The following is a 15,507-nucleotide window of genomic DNA, read 5'->3' as shown; positions in this document are numbered from 1 at the left end:
ATATTGTTTCAGGACACTACTTTTTTTTTTAATTTTTTTTTTTTAGAAATTGTGTTACAAGCTACATTTCTGATCAAAGCATTCATGTTGCATGTTGGGCGAACAGTGAGCTGTTTGTGTGCGGAAGTGTGATGGACTGTGTGAGTGTCTTTTTCTGCTACGCTGTCATAACCAGTTTCTTTGATCAGACCTGGAAAAAAACCGTCTGCCTCGATTTCATTTTGTGTCGAGCTCCATTAAAATGTTTCAATCACGGCCTGTGTGACACCTCCGTCCTCTGTTCCGTGTACAAGCCCTGTGATTGGATACGAGCCGAATCATGCGGGTTACTCATGCGGAAGACGCGCCGGACGGCTCGTTTCATGATAAATCCACCGGGATACCTCCTCTCTGAAGAGGCACGCCAGATTCGGCTGTCCTGACTGAAGCAGTCTGGGCCTGAAATGGCTGGGGGGGGGGGGGGGCTGAGATTTAAATTCTCTTGCTGTGAAGCGCAAGCTCACTCTCACACGCTGCTTCTCTTTTGTCACCGTGACGATAAATTATTTAAAAATGTGCGTGCAGTCGACGCGTCGTTTCTCATAATAATAGCATAAAAAGTGTGCCGCTGTTTGCTTTTCTTTGTTCTTCCTCGGCTTAATTGTTTTCCTGCGAACGGCTCGCACCAGAGTTGAGACAAATGTGCTAAAAGATCCGGTCGAAATGTCAGAGACAGAGAAAGCTGTGGTGCAGTGAGGCTCAGGAGCACGGTCAGGGCGTAGACCTGTCGATAAAAACACAAATTGGACGTTTTGGACAGGCCCAGGGTCAGATAATTAATAATCTTGAGAGTTCTTTATTGTTTTGTCTGAAGCAGGGGTGTAAGACTGAATTCCCAGGGGGCCGCAGTGTCTTCACGTTTTTTTATTTTCCTTTCAATTCGCTTCCAATTAAGGCTTTGAGAACATTGTGTGTCTATTCTTCAGCCAATCAATAACTTAAATGAACCTTGTGTGTTGAGAAAACTAGTAGACCCCGCGGCCCTCCAGGACCGCAGTTTTGACTCTTTCCATCTCCAGGTTTACCGAATTTCACGTGAAGTATTTGACCCAGGTCTTGTCGTGGCAGGGCCCGTAGGGTGCTCGCACAGGACTTGGCAGTGAACTTTTCTGGATAAAAATGCAGACAGGCAGGTTTCTCGGTGGGGGTGTCACCGGGGTGCAGCGCTGTGTGGAGGCCTTTGTGTACGCTACGCCTGTCACCTGTCACCTGTCACCGGTCTCGTCTGTTTGCTTGCAGCGGAGAACAAGCCCATCTGGATGCACGCTGAGGAGAGAGAGGAGATGAGCAAGGTAAGTGCAGAGTCAGCGCCACCTTTTTTTATTTTTTATTTTTTTTTTTACCTGAAAGCAGACATTCCGCTTTCTCCTCCCTCACTCAGCCCTTTGAAGAGTGGGTCTGTTTTGAATGTTTTTTCAAAATTGTCTGTGTTCTAGAACTAGCACTCTTGCATTCAGTTGCCAGTAGCGATTGTTACATCAGCATTAGAATTTTCAGTTAAGAACATTCTGATCATGTATTTGTGATCTCACACCTTAAAGTGTTTAAAAAAATGGGGGGTTGTGGTATCACAATGTTTTGAGGGCGGGGGAGGAGGCGGGGGGGGGGGGGGGTGTTGCCTACAGTGGTTTGTAAAAGCTTTTCTCTCTCCTGACCCTGCTCTCCGCCTCACGCTGATGTCACTTCCAGGGCAAACACAGAGACAGCTCCCATTATGGCGAGTATGGCGGCTGGTACAAAGCCTGCAAGGTCAACAGGTAAAAAAATGATGATTACTAATGATGTCATGAGTATTTATTTTTCATTATTTGTATTTATTATACGTTAAAATGAGTGTGTTAACATCGTGATGTACTCAATTTACCCATGTGCACGTGTCTGTGTCTGTGTGCGTGTGTCTGTGTGTGTGTGTGTGTGTGTGTGTGTGTGTGTGTGTGTGTGTCTGTGCATGTGTGTGTGTGTGTGTGTCTGTGTGCGTGTGTCTGTGTGTGTGTTTGTGTGCGTGTGTCTGTGTGTGTCTGTGTCTGTGTGTGTGTGTGTCTGTGTGTCTGTGTGTGTGTGTGTGTGTGTCTGTGTGTGTGTCTGTGTGCGTGTGTGTGTGTGTGTGTGTCTGTGTGCGTGTGTGTCTGTGTGTGTGTGTGTGTGTGTGTGTGTGTGTGTGTGTGTGTGTGTGTGCGTGTGTGTGTGTGTGTGCGTGTGTGTGTGTGTGTGTGTGTGTGTGTGCGTGTGTCTGTGTGTGTCTGTGTGCACGTGTCTGTGTCTGTGTGTGTGTGTGTGTGTGTGTGCGTGTTCCCCCTGCAGCCCCACAGTGAACACCACCCTGCGGAACCTGGGGGCGCTGTACCGTCGCCAGGGCAAGATTGAGGCAGCCGAAACCCTGGAGGAGTGCGCCATGCGGTCCCGCAAGCAGGTCGGTTTTAGGGGAGCCTGTCCCATTCCCTGACCTCTCAGCCACCACTGTGCAGGGGGGGGGGGGGGGGGCTCAGGCTGGGTCTGACTGTCCTGAGAGAACTGCTGTTTGAGCACTGGGGGGCTGCCAGTCAGGCATAGAATGCTACTGACTCAAGATTCTGTATCAGTCCCAGGAACTTTAATGGCGTCTAGAACCACCTTTCTCTGATACTTGGCGTAGTTGTGCTGCGTTAATTGAGCGCCCTCGTTAAGGACCTGTGCTAACTGAGCAGCCTCGTTAAGGACCTGTGCTAATTGAGCAGCCTCGTTGATGAGCCGTTGATCTGATCTTGCCTCTCTTTCTCCCTTGCTTGCGTGGGGTCCAGAGCACCACAGTAAGTCCTTTGATCTCTCGCAGACGGAGCTGCGTACCGCATTAACCCTGACTAACATCAGTGCATCACTAGTGCTGCAGTCAACCATGATCGCTGCCACACCCCAGCTCTCTGGACATGCACATCTATGCAAATAGTACTGCACTTGATCCAGAACAGGGATGGTATTGTGATTGTTTGTGTGTGTGTGTTTGTGTTTCCGTGTGTGTGTGTGTGTGTGTGTGTGCGTGTGTGTGTGCACGTGTGCCTACGTGTCTCCCCTTAGGGCACTGACCCCGTTAATCAGTCGCGGGTGGTGGAGATCCTGAAGGATGGGGAGGGAGAGAGGAGGAGGAGCCGGGACAACATGGCCGCCAGCGTCAAGTACGAGAGCAGCTCGGAGACTGGGGAGGAAGTGAGTATGGGAGTAGAGTGGACAGGGGTGAGTACAAATCCACTACACTCTCAATCCCCCACCCCCTTGCCCCTTATTAAAAACTACGATTCCCAGCATGCTTAGCAGGACAGCGGAACCACCCAGTACAGTAGCAATGGGAGAATCTGGCATTATTTCATTTCATCTGAAATTGAGCTCACAATATGTTATCTGTGACTGATTGGCCGCTGACCTGAACCAATCATTGTAATTGTTACATCATCTAATCACATATTTGTTAAGTATTGCACATATATACTTTTTAACAAAAATTTAACACAGAAATGAGAAATAATTACTGTCGTCGATAAAAACATATCCTCCGGTCTAACACGAAGGAAGGCCATCAATGCAGGCACGTTATTCCACGGCCAGTTCTTTAAGCCTGGCGGCCCACTGCTACATTGGACTGGCAGTCAGTTTGACTGGTAGCCATACATCACACTGTGACTGGCGGTTTGTCCCCGCCCCCTGCCTCTGTTATTGCGCACCCTGGCTGATTATATTCCGCGTTTGTCTGCGGCCGCTGTGCTGACAGATGGGCAGGCTCCGGTATGCTGATGCAGACACGGTCCAGAGCCTCATATTTTCTCCGACGAACGCCTCCCGCAAATTTACTGCCTGTGTGGGAAAAAAAAAAAAAAACCCCAAGACAAGTAAATTACATTCCCGGGACTTTAATGGAGCCGTATGGCCGCCTCTTTGGCTTGGGAATGTTAACACGGATCAGAGCCCTGGAGTGCAGCGTGAGAACATTACCCCGCGTTCGATTGGCCAGCGCTCTGATCCGTCACAGTACCGGGAGAATGTGGCCAATGTGCACACATTTCTAAAGCGGCACATAAATTAAAAAAAAATGGATCTGAAGAATTTGGGATTACATTGGAGTCGAACTCATTATTAGACTGCACAGGATTACAGCGGCCATATTAAGAAGCTTAAAAGGGTAATAGGAGTTGGTGCCTGTGTAGCTTGTGATTACAGACCTGTGTTTTACTGAGTGTCACTCCACTCAGCCAACTTTGGGTGTCGATTAATTTTTAACCAGATGTGCATAACACCTTGTTTTTTAAATTATACCAATTTAATTTCATTTGGATCTTCAAATATGACAATTTAACTGTCTAATCCACTGAAAAGCTGTGAGATTTTGGGAGATTAGTGAGACTTGAGGTTTACATATACAGTAAGTGTATAACACAGGTTTGATATGTACACTTAGGGTACCACACCTTATTTTTCCCTGGAGTAGGGACCAAGCGCGTTGATCGCGAAACAATCCCAGCATTCCCCTGTGTGTGTGGCCTTCGCTGTCCTCTCTAAGCCTTCGGCTGGAGATGTGTCTGAAAGCTGCGAGCTGATTGTACGTCCTGGCAGATCCTCATCCGTGTTTTACTTGCATCGTCTGTTTAACCACTGCTATCTTCCGTCCAATGTCATCGCCATGGTGATGTTTTAAGTTCTCCTGGTGCCGTAAAGAGATCGTAACGGAACTGTGGGGGGATTGTGGGGCGGTTGTGCATCTTGGAAATGCTCTCGTCCAGACTGTGCTGGTCCTCAGCTCTCGTACGGGAGGTAAAACTCGTATGGGGTGATGATGTGTCACTGTACCCTCCAGAAAATCACTTGACCTGAATTCCTTCATCAAATATCCAGCTGTGTAAATGGACCGTATGTGAAAATGGAAGCTCTGGGTAAAAGTGACTGCTAAAAGCCTAAAACATATGTAATCATAATTAAAAATTGAACAAAGAAGCTCCCAAAGATGTTTAAAAAAATATATTTGCAAACATTAAATATTGTAACTTGTTCTTTCAATGTTAACATGAATCCAAGACGCTGTTGGTAATATTGAGCAGAATTCATTTCCAAGGCCCTTTTTTTTACGATGGCCTGTCTCTTTCTTTAGACAGCTGAACGTCCTGCTTGTTTTGTGCTGCGCGTCTGTGATCCCGTTGATTTAGCGCTCCCCCCGCCTCCTGGCTGGAGCGCCGGGCCGCCGTTCCCCGCGAGTTACGGCCTAAAAAACCGCTCGCCCGCCGCCTTTCAGAGCCGCGACCCTCACCGGCCCGTTCCCTGGGGAGCGTCCAAGTGCCGAAACGCATCTATTAGCAGCTCTGCTTAAAGTCTGGAATTTACCGTCCCTCTCGATACCTTGGGTTCTATTGTCCCCCGGCCAAAATAAACGCTGGGCCGGGCCGGGCCTTTGGACAGACCCCCTCCCTTTCTCCAGAAAGAGAAGAGTGTAAATAAGAGGCGGTGCTTTCTACCTGGGAGATGGAGACATGCTCAGAAGCAGCCGGGGCCTTATCTCCAGGGCCGGCTAATCTGCCCTTAGCTGCCCGCCTCAGTGCCTGTGGCAAATGGAGGGGCGCTCCAGCGGCTCGGACAGGAAGGGGAGGGGCTTAGTGACGGGCGTCTCTGACTCCTGGCCTGCGGTCCTGCCCTGTCTGCCGCAGCGTTCCTTTATTTCATTTCACTCCGCAGCCCCGTTTAAATTATGCATTTGAGTGCAGGGAGAGGTGGAGAGGGAGGGAGGGAGGGAGGGAGGGAGGGAGTGAGAGGGAGGTAGAGAGGGAGAGGGAGGATGAGAGGGAGAGAGGGAGGGAGGGAGGGATAGACAGGGGGAGAGAGCAAGAGGTGGAAAGAGGGAGAGGGAGGGGAGTGGGAGGGAGTGAGAGGGAGGGAAAGTGGGAGAGTGGAGTGGGAGGGAGAGAGAGGGAGGGAAAGAGAATCCAAGCGAGCCATGACTGAGTCGCAGAGGGAGGCCTGCCCACTGATTGGACAGAGAGTGCGTTTCCAAGATGCTCGGCTCAAACCTGCTCCCCCTTCCCCTTGCCCCGCCCCTTGCCCCTCCCCTTGTCCCTCCCTTTGTCCCACCCCTTAGCCCCGCCCCTGCTCGAGCCTCACCCCTCTTTTCCTCAACGCATGTGCAGCCCACTGCGTTTCGTCAGCATGCTGTTTGTGCTTTATTAAGCATTTGTTTTATTTGACATGTCTGCCATGGTTCAGACAGACACACAGACACACTGCTCCCACATCAGTCCAGCTCTGTGCCTCTGTCTCTTCCCACAAAGTCTGGTGCTCCTTACGCCATTTCATTCGCTTCTATTTTGTGTGTGTGTTTTTTTTTGGGGGGGGGGGGTGTAATTATGGTTTCAAGGATGAAAGAATTCCAGGGATACTTGGATTTCTGCCACCAATCCAAATATTACAATTCCTAGAATTCGATGCTTGATATTTCACAATCTGGTCCACACGTGCAAGCCAGTTGTTAAGTGACTCTGATTGGCTTGTTGGGTTGTCGATCACACAAATAGGTCTTGGCTGTATTGTGCATAGTTGCTTATCGGAAGGTGATCTCATCATCGGTGCCGGGGAGTTCTGGGACATTTTTATCCAGGTAGTTTTTCATTAACTCACGTGAAGGTCATAACATACTTCTAATTCATATTAGAGGAGTTTTGCTCAGACTCATTCATTCTATTTTAATAGTGTGTCACACATTTAGGAATGAGCGCACCTTTTCTAGGTGATGCGATTGAGGCCATACTCAAAGGGAGGGAGCTTTATTAATGTAGAGTTTTATGGGCGTGGTCAGCGACTTTGTGTGCTGTTTCCAAGGTGTGTTCTGGGGTGCTCTGAATCACCATGTGTCTGTTTCTCTCATCGCATTAGTAATAAGGGAAGCAGTAGTCATGTGAAGAATTATTAAAGGTGCATCACAATGAATTGGCTTACATTTGCTGGCCATTTTCTACCATTTATCTCATTCTGTCTATTGTAGCATAGTAACCCGATCATTAATTAATGAGTCGTGCCTTTTCGTACATGGCACATACCGTACCAGCTCCCTGATGGTTCTGAGATTATAGGATTGAGGTAGACCGGAATCCGTGGGATAATTACTAGGCTGTGACTGTAATGGGGGTGAGCACTGTGTTGATTATATACAAAGTTCCAGTGGTCACCTTTTCAGTCCACTTCCTGTTCTGGAAGGTTCTCAGTGAACTGGAGTGGAGCTAATGTTTGTCATCTGTGGAAATTAAATGCAGATTCAGCTTGGAAATCACTTTGACCATCATACCAGGCCAAGCAGATTTATGCACTGAAACAGGCGGGCTCTACAGAGCAGTCTGGTCCTGAGAGCCAAACCTGTGCATGCATTCTGCTATTTTCTATAACTGCTCCCCACGCCCAGCTAAGTTTACATAGTAGAGGGCGGGGTAGTGCTTTTCTGATCAAACAAAGTTGTGGTTTCAGGTTCGCATTCCTGTTGACATGTGAATTTTTCCCTGTTAAACTTGCAAACGAGTTTCCCGCCCTGTTGAGGCTCTGCAATTCATTTCAAACCCAAGTCATACAGTACTGTGGCAGTGTGGGGTCGACACAGCGCCCTCTTCTGGATTTGAGAGAGTAGAACCCGCCCCTCCCCAAAGTGGTGGGGTAAGACAACTTCTCCTTGTTTCAACACTCATTCTGTGCATTCGGCACCGATGACGTGTGTTTGTACAGAGGTGAACGCAGTGTGCTGTCAGTCTCCTACAGGATGCATGCTTGCCGCCCCCTGGTGTTCACAGATCGCCACTACAGTGGAAAAACAAGAATGTCATCTAGGTGGAGAACCGTGATAAAATCTCATCTCCACGCAGCAGGACCTGTGCACGCACTGTTCTGTGAGCTTCTGCAGAGTGTGCACCCTGTTCTAGAACACAGATTATGTAGGCTTACCAGATACTCAGCAGCAGAAATTGAAGTCATTGTTGGGCTACAGAGTCTGCACACCGTGTTTCCAAGGCCCCAATTGGCTGCTGATTGAAAGGAAATCACAGAAACCAACAGAGACAGTGGTCGCCCAGGACTGGAGTTTGAGACCTCTGCTATAGGCTCCCCAGATGTTCGGAGGCAAGGAGACAGAACTTTCAGTGTTTAGATCATGGAGTTGAGTATCTGGTTGATGTGTAGAATCTGTGGTGACATTGGGGCAGCATTGCATGAGCATTGAGTTTCTAACGCAACATTCAGAATAGAATTAGGCTTTCATATGATTGTGAAATTGGCAAAATGATTGTTGCTGAAAATTCTCATAGATCTGCAGGAGCATTTTTCAAATTGTATCGCCTTCTGAAAAGATAAATTGAAATAGCCAATTTCAAGTATATATTTGCCGCAAATCAGCAGTTGAAAATGATGATCTCTGCACTGTCGTCTGGCCCTCGGGCCCTAGTGAAGACGCAGCTGTGGCTACGCGCGCTATCTTCGCTGCTGATGTGCTGAGTCATCTCCCTGCTCCCCGTGATTATGGGATAATGCGTTTCTTTGAGGCGCAAAGACCAGGAGCGACGCTGCGTCGCTAATCTCAGCTACCTCTGTAGGACGTCCTCACAAAGCGTTCGGATTTTGCGGTTGTGTTTCGCAGTGTGACCTCTCTCCGTTCGTTAGCCGCACTCCGTTCGTTAGCTTTGTCAGCTATCGTTGACGTCCTCCTGTGAGGCATCGCTGCTCTGCAGTTTCCCACTGCAGTCGCAGAACTGGCAGAGAGCTGATTGGTGGAGCTTCTCCGGACAAAAGCCAATCAGAGGCTTGGAATGTCTTGGGGGGGGATATATCATCGCAGGCAAGATTCCTGTAGGCATTGGGGTGAGGTCACTGGAAGCAGATCATTGTTATATTTATATTTTTTGCAGATATATATTTTGCAGAAAGCCACTTTGTAGCGGTGAGTGGCAGCTCAAAAACAGTGGGACTGTTGCACTTTACACCATTGGATTGCTTTCTCTTTTTTTTGTTTTGCCTGGTTGCAACTCTAACCAGCTGCGGGCATGCCCATTTTGCACCAAATTCTTGATTTTCATTGCATGCATGCATTAGTGCGAGTGTGTGTTTGTATGTGCATCTTTGATTTTTTTGTGCCACTAACTATCCCCCATTGTGATATTTTGCTGTGTTGCCATAACAACCAATCAGCCAATCAAATTTCCCCCAGTCTCTCTCTTTTTCTCTCTCCCACTCTCTGTCTCTCTCTCTCTCACACACACACACACACACACACGTGGATTGTGCTCTCCCTCTTTGTGCTGTTCTTGTCCTCCCTCCAGATGAAATGGGGGGTAGGGGGGGTGTTGATGATAAATGGGAGGGGGTAGGGGAGGAAGTGGGTTCTGGGATGGGGGGGTTCTGAGGCTGTGTTACAATCAAAATGCTGTCTGTCTTGATTATACTCTCACTTGCTGCTCTGGGGTAAAACTAAAAGAGCATATCCAAAATACTGTAGCTTTACAGTAACAAATACTCACTGTCAAAGTCTAGGATTAAATAACAGTACTCATAAGAAAGAAAAAAAAAACTGCTTCAGACCAATAGGCCCTGATCCCTGTATAAATCAGCATAAATCAGCTGAACATAAGAGCACAAATTCTCGGGTCTTTTTAAAAGCCCTTGCTAAGCGGGGCGCGTTAGCGCTTTGATGCGCCGCGGGGAATGCGCCGCAGTGTGCTGACGCTGCAGCTGCATCGCACACGCCCCGCGGCCGGCCGGTTCGGTCAGGTCCGCTCCCGGCCCCTCATTGTGATGTCACAGAAGAGCTGAGTCATCATCATCATTATCGGCGCCATGGGAACGGGGGGGGGGGGGGGGGGGGGGGGGGCAGACTCCCGGCTCAGTCTCACGGCAAACCCGGCGCCCTTCAGCCACAGGCAGCACTACGACATGGCGGTTTGTGGCTTTAGCCCTGTGTTCAGAAAATTGCAGGTTCAAATCCTGGTGTAAGGGGATATAATTCTGCTGCTTGAAGGTACTTCAACTGAATTACTTCAGTGAGTATACCAGATGTAAAAAATGAGGAAGATTTGAAAGTGTAAATCCTGTACTTTAGTCCTGGAGATGGGCAGTGACTGTAATCTGGAGATTTTAAAGAACATCAGTGACACAGAAACACTTGTTATGATTGACATCATATTGAGAATTTATAAACGTATGACGTGTGGAAACTTTATTTTGGAAATGCTCAAATCTTGATAAATCTTGTTTCTAATTGTTTTCCCCCAGAGCAACAAATATTTAAAAAATGTAAGGTTTTTCTGAGAAACTTCTGTTTCATCTGTCCAGAATTGTCCAAAAGAGTGGGAACGACTGCAGTCCATACCTTAATTTCAACACGAGAAAGAAATCCGTATTCTCAAAAAATGTAGAAGTTTCTCCCTGTAAGCTTTAAGCCGCACACACATACCATCATAATTCGGTAAAATTCCGAAGGGTCGGCCGAAATCTGCTGCAAACTTTAGCACTAGCAAAGGTTGTGTCTTTGCTGGAGTTGCTCTTTGCAAACTGAACAACTGCGTAGTCATTGTATATTTACTGCGCTGCCTTTGCAAGAGCTGCCAAGCACCAGCTGGCATCGTGCTGGGTGTCTGTACAGGGCCTGCATGCAAGAGGCCTTAGCTGGGCCAACGGCAGAGGCAGACTTTTCACAGGCAATACCCATTTCTCCGTTTGCTTTAAGCCAGGGGGCTTCTCTTCCTGAGGGGGTCATATCTGAATTTTCCAGAATTTTTGTCCCTGCGGTGGTTCACACATAGATTTTTATCACAGTTTCACATGAAGACACAACAGCTGGCTTTTATGGGCTTTTTGATACACTTATTAAGAAGTCAGGTCGCATAAATGTTTGGGCCAATCAGGCGATAAAGAGTCGTGGTCAGCATGACATTCCGAGATCAATACAACCCTACTGCTGAGTTCCCCACCCTGGTTTTGATGCCTTGGGCAGTATTTTCCTAATCTTATTAATGGTGCTAAATCCATCAGCATTTCATTGGCCAGATTCGTGTTGGTGCATTACATTTCGTGTAGTCGCACGCATCTGTCTATCTATTAATCAGTGTGCAGAAATGATGAAACAGAACTTTCAAAGAGAAATCACCAATGTGTGGGGAAAGTAATGTTTGATTTGATTTATCACCCTTTTAAATGCATTCTGTCGGGGCTTATGCATTATTCAATGTCTGAATCTTTATTGTGTGGCGTTTTGTCTCTTTTTTTGTCTCTTTCTGCATTTAGGCTTAAACCTTCAAGATTTTCCTCAAACGTTCTCTCCTCCCTGAAATTATCCCCGCCCCCACTTCCCCATCCACCAACAAAAATAGCCAATCAAAAGGATGTCTTGCGTTCTGGCTCCTCCCCCCTCTGCTCCCAATCAAAAATCTTCGCTCTGCCATTCCTGGTTTCTTCGACCGAGACCGTTGGTCGCTGCTGCTGCTGCGATCCCAACCGAACACCAGTGGGGATGTGTGGTGGCTGTCTTTCACGAATCACGAATGCAGTGTGTTACTTGATTCAGATCTCTCTGTCTCTCTCTTTCGCCTATACGCGTCTGTTTATTCCCACTCGTCTCTGAATACTTTGTCCATTTCAACTGTATAAGCTTTGTTATCCAGTTGTGAGATGTTGCTATGGATGGCGCGCATTGGGCTGGCAGTGGCGATGGCCGATGGATGTCGATGCCTCTTCGAGGCTGAATGATGGAAATAAAACTGCGCAGAAAATTGGAGGGTGTGTCCACGTGATCCACAATTCACTCCGCCTTTCGCCCTCGTCTTCACCAAACGTTGTCTCCATGCAATCACAGAGCTCAATGAATTGCAGTATCAGTGTACCTGCAGGATTACTGCTGGTTCACTCGCTCTATAGATTACGACATTACACCGCTATTTCTTTCAGTAGAGTAGGATCTGTTGCCTCTGAGATCACTTAGCGCTTTGAATCTTTTTGCATTTTAATTCTTATTTGCGTCGTTCAATAATTTCGACAGGAATTATCAACCTAGGTGCCTGTATTTTGCATTTATACAATTTTAAAATTACGGTTATGTTTTTTTATGATTTGCTTCCATGACAACCTCCAGGAACTGAAGTCTGAAATCAATGGGATTTTAATCAAATAACGCATTTCTGACTATCCGCTACAGTTGTATCAGAATTACACAAGTTTATGCCTAATTCGTTTTCGCAATGATTTCGCAATTTTTTTTCCTTTGCAAGGAAACAAGTGCCGTGAGATTAAACTGTATTGTGTATTCAAAGCGGTTTTAAAAAGTTTTTTTTTCAGTGTTTTGAAGTGTTTTTTAATTTTTTATTATGTGCAACTTATATTTTATGTTTCTAGTGTCATTACGGACATACGAAATACAGCTTTATATAAAAAACTATATATTTATTTGTAAGCATTTATGAAACAAATTTAGTGTGCGAAAATTGCATTAGTAGCCTTCAAGCCCTGTTTTACATAGGCATTAACACAAATATAAAATGCGGTCGTTTTTAGAGAGACTTCCATGATTGAGTGGATAAGTAACATGGAGTTATCTTACCGTGTGTCCAAGGCCCGAGCATTCTTTGCCTGCTTTATCTGAAACCGGTGACAAGCCACCGGAGAGAAAAACAGCCCCTTGGGTTCGTTTCCACGCGCTTTTGGTTCATGGTTTAACACGTGTCATTGTTTACAGAGTAGTAGTCAAAAGGGAATTCGTGATCAGACGTTTGAACAAAACAATATAGGTAGTCCACGAAACATCTTCGAAGTGCTGTTTTTAAAGCTGTTTTACTGGGAATAGGACGTGGGACTTCACTGATTAAAAACTGACGATGAGAGAAAGTCTATGTAAGTTCGAAATGCACGGAAATTTAGCTTATAGAAGGGGGAAGAGCAGATAAGGAGAAATTATTTCGATGTTTTTGTTCTAAAGTCCTGCTCACTACATGCAATTATCGTAGAGTGCGCCACCAAACTTGGAACATTTTTCTTTGGATTTACTGAATATTTCTGTGGACACTTATGGTAAATGGAAAGAAAATAATAATATATTTATGTGTCATCATTTCACCGTGTTACATTAACTGAATGTGATATTGTTTAAACATTATACTTAAGCCTGAAATGAATAGGTGTTCGCACCCCCACGTTTTTAGTTTATGGATTTTACGTTTCATGGGTCACGGACGAAGTGGCGCACACACGAGGAGAAAAGAAGTGTTTAAAAAAAGGGGTGCATTGTAAAATCAGCCCAGTTTTGAGCTATCTGTAATTGTTTCACTGTAAACTCTGTTTCTATAGATAAGAAAAGACTGTAGGCACCATGTTAGTAGTCCTAGTAGAAGTGCATCTCTTTCTCTTTTGCATTGTGATGAATGTTTCACTAACATTGTTGACGTCATCTTGAATAAAGACTCTTTCATTTGTGAAGTCGCAGGTGGCTTTTTACTTTTTTTAAATTTGACCTTTGGCCTTTAATATTACCAGGTAGGTCAGCTGGGAAGTTGAGTCTTTCTTTTTTTTTGCAGCGACATCCTGGGGAAAGCGGGTAAGGGATGGAGGATGTTGTGTAGCCCATGGCTGTTCAGCTGATAGCCCCAGGGTCAATGTGCATCATAGACATGCGCTTAGCTGTTTGATCATTGAAGAACAAACAAGTTTATTCACGTGCAGCAAAAGCGGCCATGTTCAGGTCTGAAGCCGTTAAGTGTTGCTGTAACTCATGGTGGTGACAATATAACTCTCATTGTGTGCTCAATATAATGATGCTTATTCTATGCTCATTTGAAGATTTAATCGACTTTTACACACATGTACATCATGGGATGATTAGATTACCAGTCAGATTGTAGGGGGAATTATTGAGTTCCTAGTCATATTGTGGCAGTGTGATGATTGAAATGTCCGATCGTGTGGATGGCGGGGTTTGTTATTAAATAACAAGGAGGGAAAGTTAGCGTGAAATCCAGGAACGGATCCACCTCTCCTCGCCCACCCCTGTGCTAGAGGCACTGTGTGGGTCCAGTATCCTGTTCCTGAATGGACAGTGTATTTCTGCCATGTTTGGCAGCCCATAATACATCTCATCTGCCAGAAAAAGGGAATTTCTCTTGAGATTTTAATTTGCGTTTTTGACTTGTGCACCTTTTTATTGATACAAATCACACGTATGACTGTTATCACATAACGTGTGGTTCATTCTGCAAAGACCAGTGAGTCATTTCAAGGAAAACAAAAATTCCACTGCATTCAACTTTTACTAGTGTGCAGGAATATATCATTTAAACTATTTTGTTGTGTTGCTGTACCTGAAAATTGAAAAGACAGGAAAATAAAAATATGAGTGTTGTGACTATAATAACTGAGAATGTTTATGAATATCCACGATACCAGACACATCCCATCAGCCTTTCCACAAGACGCTGTCATGGAGACTGTTGCCATAGCGCTCCCCAGGAGAATAACTCTTTGCACTTGTAACGGTGTGGAGTGTCTGCAAGGACAGGCAAACAGCTCAGCTGAGGATTTTCAGTCCTGCGGCTTTTTTTAAATGTATTATTTATTTTTGGCAGTAATGGACTGACCTTGCCTTGGGTTTCCTGCATCAGCTGGTGATAAATATGTCCTTGGAATATGCTGTAGTGCATTAATTTGTTATGTCATAAGGACTATCATTTTTTATTAATGCAAGCCCCCCCCCCCCCCCCCCCCCCCAATGCTATTAAGAATTTACATTTTAATGTGGATTTTTAATATGATCTACAGTATATGTTGTCATTCTTTCTCACACACTCTATCTTTGTTTCTCTCTCTCTCTCTTGCTTGCTGGCTTATTATTCAGTGAAGATGTCAATCTCCTGCCCTCTGCTGGCTGGCTTCTTGCACTACAACCCTTTACACCTCTTTTATTTAAGTCACGTTACCTCCAGACGTAGTGTCTCTTGGATGCTGTAGATTATGAACCTGGAAAGTGATGCTAATTTAAAAGTCTTAACAGGAATACTTAACAATGTCACATACTAGGTAAATTAAGGTCGTATCGACCTGGAACGTCTAGCATTCGAAGAATTCGGACACGAACGCATTTGCATTTTCTGTCTTCTGTCGTGTGGTTTCCACACATTAACATCGTAGACAAGAAGCAGACGGGTAAAACAGTGTATGACCACGAAGCCATTTTTATTGGAATTTTCTCAGGAAGGACAACGTGTTTTCCATACGTTGAGTCTCGCTCACATGTTCACACACAAACACATTACAGACAGCAGCATACAGAGGAGCTTAAAACAGTTTGTTTTCCCTCAGAATTTTCCATTACTGCATTTTTCTAAAGACACGTTCTTAAGCTTTATGACTAAGCGTGTTTGAGTTCCAGGCGTGTGTTTGACCCAGGATCATGGGTGATCTCATGGTTTGACTGCAGAACGCAGGCTCCTTTCATGTAACTAGGTCACCTGT

General features: G+C 45.8%; 1 protein-coding gene across 5 annotated transcripts in view; it reads left to right on the top strand.

Moving 5' to 3' along the window:
• Positions 1-15,507, top strand: part of LOC118219558 (kinesin light chain 1-like) — a 57,329-nt gene that overhangs the window by 36,437 nt on the left and 5,385 nt on the right. For 2 of the 5 annotated variants that reach the window (XM_035402787.1, XM_035402786.1), the window contains exons 10-14: positions 1,279-1,331; positions 1,729-1,796; positions 2,341-2,449; positions 2,817-2,825; positions 3,091-3,246. In XM_035402787.1, coding sequence (XP_035258678.1) covers positions 1,279-1,331; positions 1,729-1,796; positions 2,341-2,449; positions 2,817-2,825; positions 3,091-3,246 — 395 coding nt within the window. Of the gene's footprint in view, positions 1-1,278; positions 1,332-1,728; positions 1,797-2,340; positions 2,450-2,816; positions 2,826-3,090; positions 3,247-11,298; positions 13,480-15,507 lie in introns of those variants that run through there. The other 3 variants (XM_035402790.1, XM_035402789.1, XM_035402788.1) reach the window with 3 other exon arrangements.

The sequence above is a fragment of the Anguilla anguilla genome, chromosome 2, assembly GCF_013347855.1.
Source record: "Anguilla anguilla isolate fAngAng1 chromosome 2, fAngAng1.pri, whole genome shotgun sequence".
NCBI classification, from domain to species: Eukaryota; Metazoa; Chordata; class Actinopteri; order Anguilliformes; family Anguillidae; genus Anguilla; species Anguilla anguilla.
The sequence above is the reverse complement of the archived record's forward strand: the minus strand, read 5'-3'. Positions and strand labels throughout refer to the sequence as shown.